The sequence below is a fragment of the Eucyclogobius newberryi genome, unplaced genomic scaffold, assembly GCF_026437365.1.
Source record: "Eucyclogobius newberryi isolate DKJ021-1_F unplaced genomic scaffold, fEucNew1.0.hap1 SCAF_22, whole genome shotgun sequence".
NCBI classification, from domain to species: Eukaryota; Metazoa; Chordata; class Actinopteri; order Gobiiformes; family Gobiidae; genus Eucyclogobius; species Eucyclogobius newberryi.
In genome coordinates, this window is record NW_027315857.1 from 18094580 (window position 1) to 18114503 (window position 19924).

At 39.0% G+C, this 19924-nt stretch overlaps 2 protein-coding genes across 4 annotated transcripts in view; both read left to right on the forward strand.

Moving 5' to 3' along the window:
- Window positions 1-2039, forward strand: part of tbc1d14 (TBC1 domain family, member 14) — a 41413-nt gene extending 39374 nt beyond the window's left edge. For all 3 annotated transcript variants that reach the window (XM_072458889.1, XM_072458887.1, XM_072458888.1), the window contains one exon: window positions 1900-2039. In XM_072458889.1, the coding sequence (XP_072314990.1) occupies window positions 1900-1956 (57 nt within the window). In that variant the 3' untranslated portion in view covers window positions 1957-2039. The remainder of the gene's footprint in view (window positions 1-1899) is intronic.
- Window positions 2040-5527: 3488 nt separating this feature from the next.
- ccl36.1 (chemokine (C-C motif) ligand 36, duplicate 1) lies at window positions 5528-6328 on the forward strand. The gene is made up of 3 exons (XM_072459317.1): window positions 5528-5641; window positions 5726-5837; window positions 6114-6328. Exons 1-3 carry the CDS (start codon window positions 5575-5577, stop codon window positions 6208-6210), a joined length of 276 nt encoding a protein of 91 aa, XP_072315418.1. The 5' UTR covers window positions 5528-5574; the 3' UTR covers window positions 6211-6328.
- The last annotated feature ends 13596 nt before the right edge of the window (window positions 6329-19924 follow it).

Consider the following 19924-nt stretch of genomic DNA (forward strand, 5'->3'; position numbering starts at 1 on the left):
TGAGCTGAACTCCCAAATATATATATATATTCTCCATAGAGCCATTTCTCTCAGTTATTGTTCAGATGTCTGTTTTATTTAAGTTTTGATTGTGTGGTGAACCAATCACAGCGCAGCGTTGTGGTTTGGGCGGAAGTCAAAAGGACAAAGTTAAAAATAACATGGCGATGCTAACACACGTTCTTTGGCTTATTTTAGCAGATTTATAGACTATTTTGTCTTTAAGAAACGTGCAGATAAAAGTGCTTTGTGTATTTGAGGACGGACTGGATTTAACAACACTTGATTTTTTTGGCTTGTTTCTGTTGTGACACAGTCCAGATTCAAGTATTCATCCTGACGTCACGCTTTTCCCCAACAGCTTTTGTCACGAGCCTGTCCAGATTGATATTGTGTAGAATCTCTCTTTCTCCAATGAACACGGGCATTTACGGCAGCGTGTTCCAGCAACTTTGTCATTGAAGAAGAGTAACATTCCACAATCAACAACCTGAATCAACTCCTGTCCTTTTACTGTGGCCAGCCTAAGGCACACCTGTGCAATATTCATGCTGTCTGATTAGCATTTAGACATGCCACACATGTGAGGTGGGATGGAGTATATGATAAATAAAGTGTCTTGGCAAAGGCAAAATGCTTACTAACACATTTGTGAACAATATTGTCGAGAAATGGGTCTTTTGTGCTTATAAAATTCTATTTATTTACCTTTTATTTAACCAGGTGCTGACGGTAGACCTATGGCAAAGGGAAAACTATGACGGCATACAAATCAAGGACAAAAGCACAGACCATTTTTATAGGATTATCTATTTGGATATGTTTTGTTGTTTTGGCGTTTTAAAAGCTCAAAAACCCCTGAGACCAGTTCTCCCCATCTCTAGTCCACTGGAAGGAGTTCTAAGCGTTAGAAAACAAACTCTTTCCCTTGTCGGTCCTTACAAACTGTACATTTCACGTTCGTTCAGGGCATAATAACCCTCCAGGACCCACCAGTTTGTGCACATTTACATATTACTCTAAAAACATGCCATGTGTGAACCTCCATCTGTTGTGTACATTGCCAAAGGGACGTGTGTGGGAATAATGTAACTGACCCACCACTGCCCGGCAACTGGCTACAACCACTATAATATAAAGTCGTTCTAACCACTGCTACAAGCCTAAAGTCAGTCCAAACTCTTGAATATTGTGTGTTGTGAAACAGAGATGCGCATTTCCTCTTTTCGGTGAGGCAGATCGAGAAATAAATGTGGTTTCCGTAACTAGGTCTCAACATGACCAAGGTGAAATGTGAGTGTGTCAAAAGTACATCTATTTCTCTTTCTCTCCAAAAATACAAATCAAAAGGACACATCATGCATTATTTGTATTGTTATTGACCTTTAAACATATGCTCGGGCTGAACAATGGGACACATTCTGTTCTGTTTTATTTCTATATTGACCAATTTAATTTTGTCTTATTGAAAACTATAATGGCTTTGAATATTGATTTTTACAACAGACGTTTGATAATTGCCATGTAACAAAAACAGCCTCATTTCTTCCTCTAAAGTTTGCCGTCTGCTCTAAACCACGTACTCTCACTACTCTTGATTATTGGTCAATGATCAGCACAGGGCATGAGTGGTGGTGGTGGTGGTGGTGGTGGTGGTGGTGGTGGTGGTAGTGGTAGTAGTGATTGAACAATTATTGACACTAAACAGAAAATGTAATCTTTCATTAAGTTTGATACACTTACAAGAGCTTTTTACAGTTGCGGTTACTTTTTTAGAGTTTAGATTGAATCAAAATAACTTATTTTTTTGCTTCTAGATAATTATTTTGTGACCTCATGATTATTGATTAACTGTAAAACCTTGACACCCCCACTCAGCAGTGCGTCGTGTGTCGGCAGGTGCTGCAGGCCTTACAGAAGGACCAGGAGAAGGGCAGTCCAGTGTTGAAGCGCTGAAGACCCTCACTGACCTCCCCCTCACTGACACCGTCACTCCATCCACTCCCACTGCCCGTGAGAGGCGGCAGGTGCAGCAGGTGCAGCAGGTGCAACAGGTACCGTCACCCAGGCTGCGTGGACCTTTCCCCGGGACACTGTCGGAGGCCCGGTTCAGCTGCTGTGGTCCCACCTCCACTGTGGGGGTCTGCTCTGTGGAGAGCACTCGAGGCCTTATCCAACACCCTCCCGTCTGTAGCCCAAGAATGTACAACCCACTCCAGCACTGGCGGACTTATTCAGACTTATTCAGACTTATTCAGACTTATTCAGACTTATTCACTTATTCCACAGATTAATATTCTGTCTGAAAATTGATCGCACTTTGATGTTTTCGCTCCGACCTTCGTGAAATTCTCCAAACCTGCAATTCTCAGCTAATTCACCTGTACCTCTGTGTGTTCCGTCATGTCAGTTGTAATCAGGAAAAGGGGACGGTAGCAGCTTTACTCGGACCCCAATATATTGTTACTGTACGTCGCAGACACTGGAGCGTTTAATCGTGAGGTTACATGTTTTTATTTGTGGTGTGAGTGTTTTTCTTATTTAATATTTATCAGAATGATGAAGGATGACATGAGGTGAGTTGTATAGATTCAATCAGGTACAGTTTGATTAGGTAACTGCGCATTTGTAGTGTAGCAGAAATGATTATGATATGAAGTGACAATTCAGACAAAGTAATATATCGTTTAACTTTCACTCAAATCCAACTAAAGCTCTATTTAATTGCACAAAATGAGTGGGTAGAAGATAGACCCCTGTGGAACTACCTTTTGGGATTTGGGGAAGTTTCAGAAATTATAATGATATGAAGTGACAATTCAGACAGAGTAATATATCGTTTAACTTTCACTGAAATCCAACTAAAGCTCTATTTAATTGCACAAAATGAGTGGGCCCAAGATAGACCCCTGTGGAACCCCCTTTTGGGATTTGGGGAAGTTTCAGGGACAAGTTGTCGTGTACAAATACTCCAAACTTTGCTATCCAATCCAGACTGAGTGAAAACGAGGGTATTTGCGATGAGACGTCAGTAAAAGATTATTTTTGGTGTTTGTATGTCAGGTCACGTTCCATTCCGCGGTCAAGTCGTTGCTTCCACCTGTCGCTTTTTGACCAAACGCTAAACCTGTGACGTGACCTCCACTGACACAGTTTCTCGTGTACGAAACGGGACTAGAGTTTAAAACAGGAAGTGGGTCTTTATTTGCTCTCCGTTCTGAGCGGCGTTGGGGCCCGTGCGTGTCACTGTGCAGCACCAACTCTCGATGCACTCCCCTCCCCCGCGCCCCCCTCCACATGTGGTGACAAACCGCACGACTGCAATAATGCTTTTTGCACAGACATCTCTGCCTTTGAGTTACGCCTCGTTTTGTGTGTGGACGTGAGTCTTTTTGCCTGTTTTTTGTCCCCGGTGAGAAGTCTTGTTACATGACGTCAGGCCCGTGTGTGCGTGACACTACGTCCATCCTGTTTTTTGTATGTGTGATTGTGCGTTTGCGTTTTAAAATGTCCGTCCCCTCGAGACCCTTGGACTGTAGGAGAGGACGAGCGGAAGAGGGTCCTGTAACTCACTTAAAATGTACAGAAATTGTTTTATTAAAATAAAGAAAAGTACTTCTATCAAAGCTCTGTGGTGAATCATTGATTATTTTTAGACTTCTGTTGTGTTGTTTTGTGGTGTGGAATAGTACATACATTACACACCATTGCACATACATACAGGAAATACTTGTATTATATTTGTCCGTAAACCAGGGACAACATTTCTTAAGTTAAATACTGTAAAATGTGATTCAGATGAAGGGCAAGAGACAGTTTTTGCTATGAATTATACTGTATTTTCATGTCTATCCGTTTCAACAACTGACTTAACCTTTTCATTTCCTTTTTTTTGTAAAGAATATTAAACGTAGAACACAATTGGAGAGCGATAACCAAAATAAAAACATTAAATGGCACTAAACGGTGAAAGAAAAACAATTTTTTTCCCATTTGTCTAATGTCTGTTATGACGGCCTTTTTTCTGCCACCAAAGTTCAATTCCAAAGTTATCCATTTATTGTGTCTAAAGGTCTCCAGGACTCCAGTTTCTCCTCCTGCTGCCACAGTTTCTCCTCCTGCTGCCACAGTTTCTCCAACAGTTGCATTTCCTTGTGAATAATGAGCACTTTGACATGGTGTTATGGTTTTTTTTCTCATGACATGTTTACAACAAAAACATGTGATTTTGTGCTCCTCCTCTGGGATGTGCATATTTTGTCCCACTCTGTCAAAAATAATTTGATCTTCTCTTTCCCTTTTGTTTTAGTTGTCCAGATTAGCATTGAGATAATTAAAGAGGGTTATAATGGCCATTACTTTGTTTAGTGTCTTGGTTATAAGTTATCTGTAAATATGTATAAAAGTCATACAAAGTTTCTCCAGGCCAAAGTATTCCTTCAACTCACAAGATTTCCATGTGATTTTCTTTTACAATTTGGTGAAAAACATATATGTTGTTATTCAGACCTTGAATCTCTGGTTGGTGTTTCAACATTTGAACATAAGCCAACCATCTTAAGACTTTAACATCTTTGTTTAGTTTGTATGTTTAGATTGGCTCCTTCTAGGTCGTGAGCATAGATTTTACCCAGGGATTCTTTTCTTCTTCCTCATGACTGAATTTCAATTCAATTTATGTCCAAAACCACAACAACGGTTTCCTCTGAAAGCGACAGTGAAAAACGGATGAATCAATGTCCATGGGGACGAGGGACGACGTTCCAGAGTTGTATGAGCTCAGAGTCCATTTAAGAGTCCTTTCTTTGTAGTAGTGAAAAGAGGAGTATAGTTTATCTCTAAGAAAGCTGACAGTTCTTTATGGACGACTACATCTATTTAAATGAGTAGGTCAAAGGTTACACCAGTAAGGGAATGTCAGAGCACGTCCTGCCCTCCTCCAGTTTGTGTCCAGACATTGGACCATGAAGGAAATGCGTCCCAATACGTGTGGAAATGTCTGGTTTGGTCAGATACAGTAGGAAATCTTTACATTTCTGTTTGTCTCCTGCTTTATTTCAACCAAGTCTATTTTAACTATCTTAATGTTTGCTGCTCCCCATTTGTATTCAATATAATTACTACAGAATGTTGTCATGTCATCTGAAATCCAGTAATTGTTGGCCAAATATAAATAAAGAAAATTAAAACAATTATGGTCCCTACAAAGATCCTTGTGGAACACCACGTCTCAACTGTCATTTTTGACTAAAAAAGTAAGGTTTTTTAAAGTTGAACCTCAATTTTAAATGCACTTAAGACACATTTACATTGAATTATCTTCTCAATAACATTTTCTTGTTGACATCAATAAAATGACATGTCAAGCTTGCCATATGAGATGTTTTAGCTGTGGTGGTGTTTGTTTTGAACACTTGCAGATCAGTAGCAGCCTGAGTGGTGAGTTCCTGTCAGAACCACATGAAGGTAAACCACAGCCCTCCTCCTCACACTTGTACTTGTGACTCTGCTTCTGTCCCACAGATGCTTGTCTCTGCTCTGATCTGATCGTTTATCTCTTCATCTTGATAAACCATGAAGACCTCCTCTACCCTCCTCCTCTGCCTCCTCGCCCTCCTGCTCTCCTCGGCCTTCTGCTCCAGTCAGATTTTATCTACACTTTTTATTTCTGTGATAACCTGACAATAATTATAATGTTTTTACGCTTTTTTTCTTTTGTTTTTAGATGCCGGTAACCCAACTAACTGCTGTTTCCGAAATTACCCAAGCAAAATAGCTAAAGGGAAAATCCAGAAGTACATTCAGACAGAAGAGCGCTGCGCTAAAGCTGGGGTCATGTAAGTAACTACATCTTTTATTCTCTTTCAAACGCAGTCGCAGCAAATATTTACACAATTCCTTAATACTTAATAATCATTTTTTTTATTTTTTATTTAGTTAATTTGATTGTATTTCTGTTTCTGTAATTTCTTTGTGATTTGAATGCATTTTTCCTGCTGTGAAGCACTTTGAATTGCCTTGTGTATGAAATGTGCTCTACAAATAAACTTGCCTTGCCTTAATACAAAAGTTAGTGTTGAACATACTCACAATTTGTCATTTGATCTTTTCAGTTTTGTGACACTGAAGAACAAGAAGATTTGTGTGGATCCGAACATGACCTGGGTTCAGAACATCATGAGGGATCTGGATGAAAAACAACTTGAATGAAGAATATGACTTTAATGTCGATCCAAGTAATGGCAAGGAAACTCTCATTTGAACTTAAAGGATGATTGTGTGTTAAATATGAAATGTTTTTGAGGTCTATTGGAAAATTCATGTGATAAATGGAAAAAATAAAATTGTTACCTTTTGAATCGAGCGCTTTTGCAGTTTTTTTTGTAAAATCTTAAATACAATCACGTTCATTTCGTTTGAGTGAAATGTGTGGTCTAAAATAATATAATACATCCATGGACCATGTGATCTGACCCGGGGTCTGACGCGTCATCTGCACTTTTATCACACTCATTTTACTAGAGAGACAGCTGCGTCATCTGGTGGTTACTCGTGGTAATGACACACCATTTAAACTGGAGGATTTTGTGCCAAAATGACATGACTGAATGCACAAGTATTAATTATTTATATCAGTAATTAATTAATTAAAATTGTACCATGAATACGTTTAATATACATATGTCAATACATGATTTAAAGAAAGAACATTGCAAAGATCTATTTAATTATGTTTTCATGGTGTTATACTGTATATATAATGCATATACTGTATGTAGAGCGTGTATGTCTATATAAATATATAGACATATATATAGTGTCACAATCATCACATTTTGTAAGTAAAAACTAATGTCAAAAAAAGAAAAACTACTTTTTAAAACCAAAAGGTTACATAGAATACATACCATTTTAGTCCCGCCTCCTCACAGTCACAAAACTGCTTCATGAGGAGTAAAAACAGACATGAACGTGGCAATGGTCAACAGGAGCTTTGTTTCTCCAGGTACTTAAACTACAACGTTTTTCATTTTGTTCATTATAAATTGCATTATTGATCTAAAACAGCTCAGTTGGAGAAACAGGTAAACAGTGAACTATGTGAACATGTATAACTCAAGAGTCTTACTTTTTTAAATCACCACAACCAAGTACAGGGAGGTGGGTGGGGATATGGGGTAGGTGAAAATGGGGATTTTATTTTTTTAACACTGGAGCCTCAGTTGCAGGACAAAGATGACTCAAACATACAAGCGCACACACAACTCTGAGGAAACTAATGATGAGGAAACATTGTTGGAACAAGATTAAAAGCTCATTCAAGTTGATTTTGCACAATTTACACAATAACTTTAACTCGCTGTTGCACATTAAAGCTCTCTGTATGTCTCAGGATTCAGAATGCACTTTAGGGCCCCTGTGTGGACCCTCAGTGTTAGATCAACCCCCCGCTGCGGCCCTCATGGCGGCCCAAAAACACAATCATAATAATATGGCGGCCCTCGATAGGATCAGGATTAGGGTTTGGGACAAGAGAGTGGATTTGGACCGAGGAGAGAACATTATTAACTCTGCGTGAACACCATGGCCCCAAACCCACTGCTCCATGTGACTGTGGACTGTGTGTACACTGCCCTCTGCTGGACAAAAAAGAAGACAACAGTAAGTTAGTGATGGCAATGAGCAGTTTTTCTTTGTTGTTACGTGTTTTCACTGTATATTTTATGATTTTGTAGGCAAAACATAAATAATGCAGTGTATAAACAGATACAGCATTTTTATAAATCAAAAAATGAGTGGAAGATCCTGAAAGGCCCTGTCAAATCTTTATTTAGCTTTATTACAGTTTAACAAAGAAAACCACTCATATTTTCTGCTCATTACCAAGGCAAATTTCTACAAATGAATGACAACGTTTGACTGGAAACAAAATGGGAAGTCAAATCAGGCGGTGAATTTGGCACCAATGAAGTCATGTTTGTGTAAGTTGCCTTTTACAGTTATTATACTTCCTGGTCTAAACTGTAAGAATAGTTCAGGAAAATGCATCTGGTGGTTTTGATAGCGTCTCTTGGCGAGTTCTTTCATTCTATTTCAATGTCAGTTTGACTTTGTTTTCATAGAATAGTCGATAAATAAGTTACACAGCATGAAGAGCCCACTTTATCCAGCAGCTGCAGGAGAAGCTGATTTAATGTGGCACAGCAGATATAGTATTGAACATGACTTTAGTTCTGACATGATCTATGTGAGAATTAAAAATGTGAGGAGCTCTGACTCTGGGACATATGTATTGAACCAAAAATAATCATTTGGTCCTGTCTTTATACTTTGGTTCTTTGGTTAGACAGTATTCTATAGGGTCAACACAATAATGGCTCTACTATGACCTTTAAAGAATATATTGCCCTTTTCTAGTCATATATTTTAAAACAAAAACTGGCACAAAGCTTTTTGAAGGACTTTATGTCATATGTTTAATATTTCAGATTTACAGACACAATTCCAAACAAATATTGGGTCATTTTGGATTTCTATTTTGTATATTTCCTATAGTATTTTTATATTCATGCCCAGATTTTAATGGAAAAGAAAGTATTGATAGAGGAAGTCCAGACTTCACTGATCATTCTTTTCAGGTTTAAATTGTAATTAAACAGCTCTATTGTTACACAAATACAAACCTCATATTGCACTTTTCCCAAGGTCCCCTATCGCCATGGTGATGACCTCTGTGCTTTTGTGAGGGATCTGCAGGAAGAAGAAGGCACAGAATGGTGAGCGTGGGTCGACTAAATCCACTTTTGCTTCAGTCAACCAGAAATAGGTCTGTGTACAAAGTATATAATTGATCTTTGCAGCATTTTCTAATTTCATTTTTCAACTTGGAGAAATGCAATTCGATAAATGAAACTGCCTAAACAAAGATCGCTGGCCTTCAAAATAAAAGCATGAACATTTGTAGAATTGTAAAATCATTTGAATCGGCTGTTTCGTTGATAAAAGATGATGTAATCCAAATAATGTCAATCGTTTGTGCTTCGTTTGTGCTGCAAAAAGCCCCAAAAGTGTTACACATCATATGTAAAGGGCAAAAGGGCAAAAGGACACAAGTGCAACATCACAGGCGCTGTAAAAGAACGTATCAGTCCATTTATAGTTTATTTTGGATGTGGATATTATGTGATTAAGTATCTCGGACATTATTTGGCTAAACTATGGACAACATCTACTGTAGATCTGTCATCGAAGTCTTCCACCTCGTGCTGTTAAGTCACGTCGAAATGTCTCAAATCACGTGTCATTTTATCTATTATAATGAATCATTTAAATGGACTATCATTCTTTTTTGTGTTCACCTCCGACACATCTTTGACTTGAAGTAACTGTGTTTACTTCAATACCATTCCTGCTGTTTAAGCACCGTTCTGAAGACAAGAAGGCCAGAGACAATTAACACTTTTGCATTTATAAACCAGTAAAAGAACCTTAAAAACTGATCCTAAAACACAGAATCTTAGCGTGAGTGCCGTCTCCTCCTCACAGCTCTACACGTTTATTGCAAAAGAAGTCTCCACAGAAACAAGAAAGTGCCGGAAAAGTGACATAGTGCACCTTTAAGTGTGACTGGTGTGTGGCACAGAGCTTTTAGAGACTCACGTTCACACTGCAGCGGGAGGACAAAACCATGGAGCTACATTTGTCTTTTATGGGTCTGGGACACTTCGGGCCCTCTGTCTTCGGGCCCTCTGTCTTCGGGCCCTCTGTCTTCGGGCCCTCTGTCTTCGGGCCCTCTGTCTTCGGGCCCTCTGTCTTCGGGCCCTCTGTCTTCGGGCCCTCTGTACAAACGACGACAGGGGAAAAGAGGAGGTTTAGTGTGAGACAGTATTGAGTTGGAGGCACATTCAGTTCCACTTGTCCTTGTTAGAATGAAGGTCCCGTGAGCAGCTCTGATTGGCTCATACGGATGTGAAATACGCTCAGATCGATGTCATCACCAGTGGTCATCGTCTTTCTGTTCCATCTGAAAGCCCCGCCTCTTCTGACCGTTTAGTCTCAGCATTTAAACGTATTATTGTTGCCGTAAATGAGTTCTTTGAACGAAATTCTGTTGCACATATTTTCAGTTTGAGCACATCATGAAATAACTACGAAAATAACTCTGCAACAATAATTACGTTTTTCTACTTCCTGATGTTCTCTTCTGTCACATTTCACACCCCTGGCTCCGCCCCTTATTGCCTCAAAGTCTATTTAATACGTTTTTCAGAGGAAACAAGAAAAGAGAAGTAGATTTTGAGAGAGGGAGATCAGAAGTGTGGCTTTATCTGCGTTTCACTGGGATTAAAGGAGCTGCAGTCGTCATGAGGACAGCTCCACTTTTAATATCCTTTCTGAGTGAGTGTTTTACTCTACTTTACTCTACTTTTAACCTAACTCTGTCTGTCTGTTCGTCTGTTTAATGCGTGTTCAAATGTGCTGGTGGCGTTCACGATGTAGAATTTGTCATCATTTCAGATGGTGAACTGGGGTCTTTGTAACTCAATGGGAGATTAAGGTTTTTGAAAGAAATATCAGACATAGAAATGCAAAATAAGTGCAAAGAACATTGCAAAGATCTATTTAATTATGTTTTCATGGTGTTATACTGTATATATAATGCATATACTGTATGTAGAGCGTGTATGTCTATATAAATATATAGACATATATATAGTGTCACAATCATCACATTTTGTAAGTAGAAACTAATGTCAAAAAAAGAAAAACTACTTTTTAAAACCAAAAGGTTACATAGAATACATACCATTTTAGTCCCGCCTCCTCACAGTCACAAAACTGCTTCATGAGGAGTAAAAACAGACATGAACGTGGCAATGGTCAACAGGAGCTTTGTTTCTCCAGGTACTTAAACTACAACGTTTTTCATTTTGTTCATTATAAATTGCATTATTGATCTAAAACAGCTCAGTTGGAGAAACAGGTAAACAGTGAACTATGTGAACATGTATAACTCAAGAGTCTTACTTTTTTAAATCACCACAACCAAGTACAGGGAGGTGGGTGGGGATATGGGGTAGGTGAAAATGGGGATTTTATTTTTTTTAACACTGGAGCCTCAGTTGCAGGACAAAGATGACTCAAACATACAAGCGCACACACAACTCTGAGGAAACTAATGATGAGGAAACATTGTTGGAACAAGATTAAAAGCTCATTCAAGTTGATTTTGCACAATTTACACAATAACTTTAACTCGCTGTTGCACATTAAAGCTCTCTGTATGTCTCAGGATTCAGAATGCACTTTAGGGCCCCTGTGTGGACCCTCAGTTTAAGTTTATCATTATTTGTAATGGATTGGGTTCTTAAATCTACAATATTAATCTTTTGTCTTCAATGTATTTTAATAGGTGTTAAACTTTGTGCCAGTTTTTTGTTTCATGTGGATCGGCCCATCCATCCATTTTCTACCGCTTGTTCCCTTTCGGGGTCGCGGGTGACTGGAGCCTATCCCAGTGACTTTGGGCCTTAGGCGGGGTACACCCTGGACAGTGGCCAACACAGACTCCACCCAGAGAGATCATGTGATGTTGGTCTGGTCCAGGAATTGAACCCATGCTCTCCTTCTTGAGAGGCAAGAGCGCTAACCGCCTTTGCCATCGTGCACCCTAAATAACTGATTACCCTAATGCACCCTAATTACAGAGATATGACTCATAAACCAGGTCAACACATCTGACCTCTGACCTCTGACAGTGGAACAGTGAATTCTGACCTGTTCCAGCTCAGTTTAAACTGTAGGATTTAAGAATGTTGTGTGAACTAAACCTATAGAAAGTCCCTTCCTTGTCCAGTGCTGACTCTGACTCTGTGTTGACAGTGCTGTGTGGAGGAAGACCAGGACTCACCACAGAAGAGACTCATGTTTACACTGCAGTGGAAGGACACGACTTTGAACAAAAGTTTCAGTTTTATGAAAGTGGTCAATTGTTCTTCTGTAAAAATGACTGTGAGAAAAATGAAGACATTTTGGCTCAGACTTCTGGCTCCAGCGTGCACAACGGGAGATACAGCATTAGAATTGAGGGATATTCAGCTCGTGTTGATGTGGTTGTTGGCATAAACAATGTGAGCAGCTCTGACTCTGGCTCGTACAGATGTGAAATACGATCAGGAGAAGAGAAGATGGAGCGTGTCCAATTTCAGATCCATGTCTCCACCTGTGGTAATTATTGCATTTATTATCATCGTGTTTTATCCATTTCTGCCGTTCTTCTGCCTCCAGAATGTCATCACAGATGCTCTTTTATGCATTAATCTCCTGCGTTTTATTCTCTGTGAAGCCGAAAGTGCGCTGCTAGCATGCTAATGTTTGTTAGCTCACCAAATCTCGCTCTGGGCTCTGAAAGTTATGAAAAGCACTTTTAAACTTATGGAGGTGATTCATTACAATGCTCAGAATGCATCAAGTAAATGAGGAATACATTTGGTTTAAACACCTTTAAGCACACAGATTATTACTTTCTGCATTTCCACCTTATGAGGTCACAAGGTGGAAATGAACTCATAAGGTAAAACACGTTATTAGACATGGCTTAAACCTATGCACATTTAAAAATAATTATTTAGTCCCAAAACCTTTTGTAGCTGCAATCTCAGGTCTGGCTCCAGAATCTGCTGCACTTCCTGTTCTTTAGTGCATCTGGAGCTCTTTTTAAAGGACTCCTGTCTCCACAGACGTCCATAATGAGACTGCACAGGACAGAGACGCCTCATCTGGACCTTCTCACCGTGAGTATGTGTGTTACGTTACATGAATGAACCTGAGCTGATCATCAAAACAATGAGAGGTCCAACAACAGATGCAGGAGAAACTCATATTATGGCACGTCCAGAAGCACCAGCCTCACAACGGCTTTAGTGGCTGTACAGATACATTACAAAACCAACAAAGTGAGGACAAGAGGACAGGTGGACAGGAGGAAAGGTGGACAGGAGGACAGGCAGACAGATGGACAGGAGGACAGGAGGATGGATGGACAGGTGGATAGGAGGACAGGTGGACAGGAGGACAGGAGGATGGATGGACAGGAGGACAGGTGGATAGGAGGACAGGTGGACAGGATGATGGATGGACAGGTGGACAGGTGGATAGGAAAACAGATGGACAGGAGGACAGGGGGACAGGAGGACAGGAGGCCAGGTGGAAAGGAGGACAGGTGGACAGAAGGACAGATGGACAGGAGGACAGAGTGTGTACATTTTTTTCCCTACAGCAGTTCTGCCAAGACTGAGCTAACTTTTCCCAAAGCCTTAAACTTAAAGAAATTATGGAGGATTTTTTGATGCCAAATCTGAGTCTCATTTCCTGGTGGCGTGGACCGTCGAAAAGTCCTCCCACATGTCAATCATCCCTTTTGTCCTGCTGCACACCTGCCTCGTTCTGGCTCGTCCCCAGCACAGCAGCACGTTTCCCTGGTTACGCATGCGTGGTTGAGATGCCGGTGTGTGTTTAGTGAGATACTTCAGTTACAGGCTGAAGGACGACAGAGGACGACTGTGGTCCAGCTCAGAAGAGACGGAAATCTGCGGCGACGAGAGACGCAATGCGATCAGTCGTGCTAATAAACAAATGCACGTGTAGCATCGAGGCTGTAGCGTACTTCCGGACGCTTGAGTTCTCAAATCGGCGAAAAATCCTCTATTATTCCTTTCACCATATTTATCACCTACCATTACTCTAACTGTGAAAAAATACATTATACATTATATATTATATATTGTGTGGCGGTTGTGTTTTAGGTTGGGAAAAAGTGATCAGGGCATAAACAAAAGCCAGACCAGAGGCAGAAGGAGGAGCAGCAGAGAAAGAAGTGAAAAGGGGAATGTTTTCATGGATCTTTTAAAATATCTGGATAGGGTATTGGCTTAAACCTGTCGTGAGGTCTGTACTCACGACATGAGCTGCCCAGAAAGCATTTGCCAATTGAGCGCAATGACAAAACAAAGTGCTGGTGTTTGGCTGACAGGGACCTACAGCTGACAGGGACCTACAGCTGACAGGGACCTACATCTGACAGGGACCTACAGCTGACAGGGACCTACAGCTGACAGGGACCTACAGCTGACAGGGACCTACAGCTTTCACAAAAGTCAGATTTTGTGGCGATAGTAATTTTTTTAGCTTCAGCTCATTCGGATCCGCCCTGCTCCGCTACTGCAGTTCTTGTTCTGATTGGTCAGAGCGCATCACCTGATGCTTCTTCTGGGCTGCACAGCCCGTTGACTTCAGTAGACCACAGTCTTGATCCCTGGGGCCTCGGGAGGTTTATTGAGCTTGCACTTCCGGTTGAGCAGGAACTCCGTTCAGTAAGTCAAGAATGAGGGAAAAGTCTGGCCTCTAAGATGTGCTGTAAAGTAGATGGATTTGTGTAAAATATCCAATGTTCATCTCCCACAAGTCAACAATGCACTGATTCCCTCGGCCTGAAAAACGGCTTTTAGTCTGTGTAGAAGGTCGGCAGCTCTATGTTCACTTATACATGGTGTGTATGAATAATACATGTGACTTACAGGTGTTACTCTGTACGTGGCTCCTGCAGCTGTTCTGATCCTGCTTTTGGTGACTTTGTCCATTCTGTTCTGGAGAAGGAGAGTCAACAAAACCAAAGGTGAAACAACATTTTTTTTTTAATTCCATCAATAAAAATCTATAGAAAATGTGTGAAGGAACATGAATTTATTGAAGTTTTGTTTTACCTCCCACGTCTCAGATTCCAATGAGTGCGAGCAAATACCAGAGGTGAGAATCACAGAATATATATATATATATATATATATATATATATATATATATATATATATATATATATATATATATATATATTATTACCTTTATTTTTATTTATTTTTATCATTCTGTGCATAATAGCATAATAGAATATAAATCTAGGTCAATCAACTACCAGTGATTAATCGACTATAAAATAACATAACATTTGTGATGTAATAATTGTAATCTGGACTACATTATACTCAGAAATCAGAAAAGGTTTATTGCCGTTGTCAAAGAACAGAATTCACAAACACAGGAACTTGCTTTGGTGATTCTGTGCAACATAAAACAATGAACAATGATAAAACAACATATATAAAATCAAAAAGTGCATGCATTAATGAAAAACTATTTAAATCTACTACAGGATAAAGATAAAAAATAGGCTTACTATGTACACAAAATGTACAGTTAAATGTACAGATGTAGTGCAGAAAGTGAACAGTGCAAATGATTTAAAACAAAAACAAGATAGTTATAGAGTATTGTTACACAGTCTGTATATTCTGTAACACAACAAAGACAGAGGTATTATTACTATTATTATTATAGAGGTAAACGTCAAAAAAGAAGAACCTATTTCTGATTTTCATTAATAATACAGAATGTATAAATTGTCTCTATGTTCCATAATCTATTCTCAATATTTCAGTTTTTTTCTAAATTTAAAAGTCTCAGATAATTTGCTGAATGTCTCTCTCCACACTTACTTCTGTGGTTTACATAAAGGAAACACGGTGCATGTTTTTTCCAGACGGAGCATTTGTACGAGGAGGTTCCTGATCAGAACAGACCAGATCCAGTCTACAGTCTTCTGTCTGCACATGAGGCACAGAGACAGGTCAAAGTCAAACTGTCAATACTGGAGGAACCAACAGCACCTGAAGAACACACGAAACAGGAACTACATCTGTTCTGAGGAAGTTTGGATTATGAAATTTGCACATTTTTAGTCAAACTTAATATAGCTGTACATTTCAATTGTCTTTATTTGGCCATGTATTTGCTTGTCTCCATGGAGATGTTATTTCTTTTCCTGGAGTTTAGTCATATGTCCTTTATAATGTCAGGCCAGTGCTTTGTTGTAGTTTCAGATTGAGCCAATAGTGTGCTCCAAAGTGATCCATTTATGAAGCTCATGGCAGGAGTTTTAAGGCCCAAATACATCAAATCAGTTTATTGCACTATGATGATTCCACTATGATGATTCCACTATGATGATTCCACTATGATGATTGCACTATGATGATTCCACTATGATGATTCCACTATGATGATTGCACTATGATGATTCCACTATGATGATTGCACTATGATGATTGCACTATGATGATTCCACTATGATGATTGCACTATGATGATTCCACTATGATGATTGCACTATGATGATTCCACTATGATGATTGCACTATGATGATTCCACTATGATGATTCCACTATGATGATTCCACTATGATGATTGCACTATGATGATTCCACTATGATGATTCCACTATGATGATTCCAGTCCAATATTTGTGAGCAACAGGATAGTTTCCTTTTGGCTGCCACAGTTTCCCCAATAGTTTGAATTTCCCTGTTTCTTTTGTGGTTTTCCACTGTGATGTACATATATTTTTCCCATTCTTTGTCTGTTAAAACAAAATTACTTCTTCTCTTTCCCATTTATTTTTTCATATATTTGGTAGAATGGTCGTCCAGATTATGAATGCAGTTATATAATTTAGACATTATTCTCCTCGAAAGTTCTGATTTATAAGCCTTAATACATATTTCAGTCAGAGGGTTATAGTGGTTGTTGCTTTGTTTCATTTTTTGGTTATAATAACTAAAAGAAAGGCCCTTTTTTTAACATATCAAAGGTATTAATTTGATTTTCTTTCACAGTCTGGTAGAAGACCTTAATACCTCTTGTTACACAGACTTTAAAGCTCATGTCTAAGTTATTTGGTACAAAACGTTGATCATAAACTGTTTCGATTAGCTCCTTCCAGATTTTACCCAGCAATTCTTAACTTCCTCTGAATGACTCAACAGTTTGTCATATGTCACTGCACAGGAACCTCAGGCACAACGTTACTCTTTTTCCATTGAGCTTCATATTCTGGGTCACACCAGCAACGCTCTGATTTGAACTGAAATACAGTCATTTTTCAGACAAGGTAAAGCCCAGCCTCCTTTTTCTTTTGATAATTGTCGAGTTTTAAATCAGATTCGGGGTTTCCTGCCTTGAGATTGTTTTGTTCCACTCGTCAAACAGCCGGTTTGGGATGGAAATTGGGAGAGTTTGGAGTTTTCTATAAATATATTAAGAGAAAAGTCTATTATTCTGTTAATATTTAGGCCTTATAGATCCTTTCGACCCTCTAGCCTTTCTGCTGGAGGGTCTGAAACCTGCCCGTCTCCATTGAGATATTATTTCCGTGTCTAGAATGTCCCACAGTACGGCATTAAACTTGTCTCAGGTTAGAGTTATTCATTGGTCAATTTCAGCTTCCTGTTTATAGCTTCATTTTGAGAACTTTTCACCATTCTGAAGATAGTATTATTTTGTTTTGAATTGTTAATTGTCATGGCAACGGGACTCATTTTTCATCACTCTGAAACCCACGGACAGGTGAGATCTGCGGAGAGGCGAACCCGCTTACAGTACTGTTTTTTAAGTGTCTGTTTTATACACCTGTAATTGAATAAATAAATAGATAAGTGAATTTTGCTCCGTTCGGCACATTTGAAATACATTTGAATAAGAAGAAACAACGAAAAATAGAAAGAAAGAAAAAACGACATACAACACTGTCCCTAAAGAGAACTATAATATACGACAAACTTGATTTAAAAATGTTTCCTTCATTAAGCATTTTTCTAACATTTACGCTTCATATCATTTGGAGAAAGCATTTTCTAAACAAAATGTTCTCTTCTTCCTTTGTCTCCTCAGGTAGAAGACAGAGTCAAGTCCCCCACATACTCTGAAGTGGGCTTTACCAGCAGCAGCAGCGCCCCCCGGTGTCTGGGAGGGGAAGGTGCAGGTCACACTGTGCAGTACTCCACCGTCGCTTCCCCGGAGCATTGATCATTTATACTTCATATTTTACTTTTGTATTGGCCAATGCTGTACGTTTTTTTTTTAATCATGTCATCGCTGTGGAGCTTAAAGGAGACATATTACACAAAATAAACCTTTATGAGCTTTTAAACATGTTACACTGGTGTTTCTGTCATGTCAAATTCTTACTCAAAGTTGTATTTTGATTGATTGATGCATGTTTTATTTTGATTAATACTGTTTTGGTCTGCATTTCAGGCTTGAGTGCTCAGAAAATTCCGGTTTTAACCTACCCCCTATCCCCGCCCACATCCCTGTACTTAGATGGAAAAACAAATGCAAGCCAGGCCATGGGGAACCCTGCCCTGATTAAATGGAGATATTTGATCTCTTATAAAACAAAGGGATCAGGCTCTTCAAAAAGTACTAAAACATAAGAAATATTATTATTGGCAATTGTCCCTGTTTTAAGAAATATAGTCACAAAAGTCATAAAGAAAGCAAACGCATCCTTTTTCATAAATATTAATAATGATTCAAAAGTAAATGTTAAGGAGAGCTGGCAGAACCTGGAGAAGTCTGCCACAGGAAATAGACCAATCAAACAGAAACTAGAGGACAAAGTATATGAGGATGCAAGTATGATCCCTAATGCACTTCATCAATATTTTGTCACATCTATACAAAATATGACACATATGTGCCTTTGGATATGCAGGGCCCTATATTGACATTTAGTGAAGTGACAGTCAGAGATTGAAACGATCATAACATCGATCAAATCGTCAAAAGCAAAGGACGTCTATAATATCAATACTATGTTTTTTAAACTGAATCACTCATTAATCCCATCTATATGTAAAATTGTAAATTGGTCAGTTTATGAAGGACCTTTCAGGACCTGGCAAATGACTTAAACTCTGAATTTACAACCGAAAACAAGACTGACCAAAGCTCTTCATAATGATCCAAATGTAATTTATGCTGCTTAAGATAAATAAAAGGGAATTGTCGCTTTTTGCATATTCTAAAGCATTTAATTTGAGTTTCCAGAATAAACCGTGTAGTATAATGTCTGAGTGGCTCACCACAGTTTTGTGGTGTTTTGTGCAGCACATGTTTCACTGGCCCTGATCCACAAAACATTGTGCATTAACAAAGCAGCAAGTTGATTTAAAATAGCACGGGGGTATTTTTGTTTGGTTTGAGGTCAGTGTGGGGAAGTAACTAATACATGTAGAATACACATCGAGAAACTGTTTTGATTTTTAGGAAAGAAGCTGTATTTGAATAAATCATAAGGAACACATAATAGTACTTAATCATTTTGGATACAGTCTGTGGTTCACACTACGCTGCTCGAGGAGAGTGCGTGCATTTCTCTAAGGAGTGATTTACATTTTAAGACAATGGCCGGTGCAGAATCACTGGCAGATGCTTTTCGAGGCTAAAGTGGAATGGTGAAAGTGGAAAAACTTGCTTGCCTTGGCCTTGTTTTTTCCCTGGTCTGTGTGGCACACTCAAGATAAGAAAAGATAAGATAAACAACAGATAACTTACAAAAACACGTGTAGGATATGACCACGGTCCCTGGAGCCAAAAAATAACCTTCACATTAGAACATAGATTAGAAGCATATTTCTTTTACTTTCAAGCCAGTTTCTATTTGTTGTGTCACTTTCCTGACGCACGATGGCGCCATTTCCCCACTAAAAGTATAGGGCGTCATTTGAATAGATCTGTCTGAAGAACTGCGCGCTTAAAATCTGCAAAACTGGTAAACTATCTTTTTTGTCATCTTCTGGGCATTGGGGAAACATTGTTACTTTAGTTTTATTGCAATAGCTTGTTGTATGGCACGGGCTCACTACTGGGTAACACTTCTGCATTATATTTATTTCTGTTTTTATTTTTTTCCAAACCTTTTAATGTCACACAAACAAAAAACAAAAAAAAAGATTGTTTTCAGTAAACATTAATAAAGAACCCAGGGGCGAGTTAATTGCACAAAGACATGTAATGAGGCATGGGGAAAGT

Excerpts from the sequence above, each read along its gene's own strand:
- ccl36.1 (XM_072459317.1), top strand. The coding sequence starts at position 5,575 with ATGAAGACCTCCTCTACCCTCCTCCTCTGCCTCCTCGCCCTCCTGCTC. Across the intron at positions 5,642-5,725 it reads CTCCTCGGCCTTCTGCTCCA|ATGCCGGTAACCCAACTAAC; the intron begins GTCAGATTTTAT and ends TTTTGTTTTTAG. Across the intron at positions 5,838-6,113 it reads TGCGCTAAAGCTGGGGTCAT|TTTTGTGACACTGAAGAACA; the intron begins GTAAGTAACTAC and ends TGATCTTTTCAG.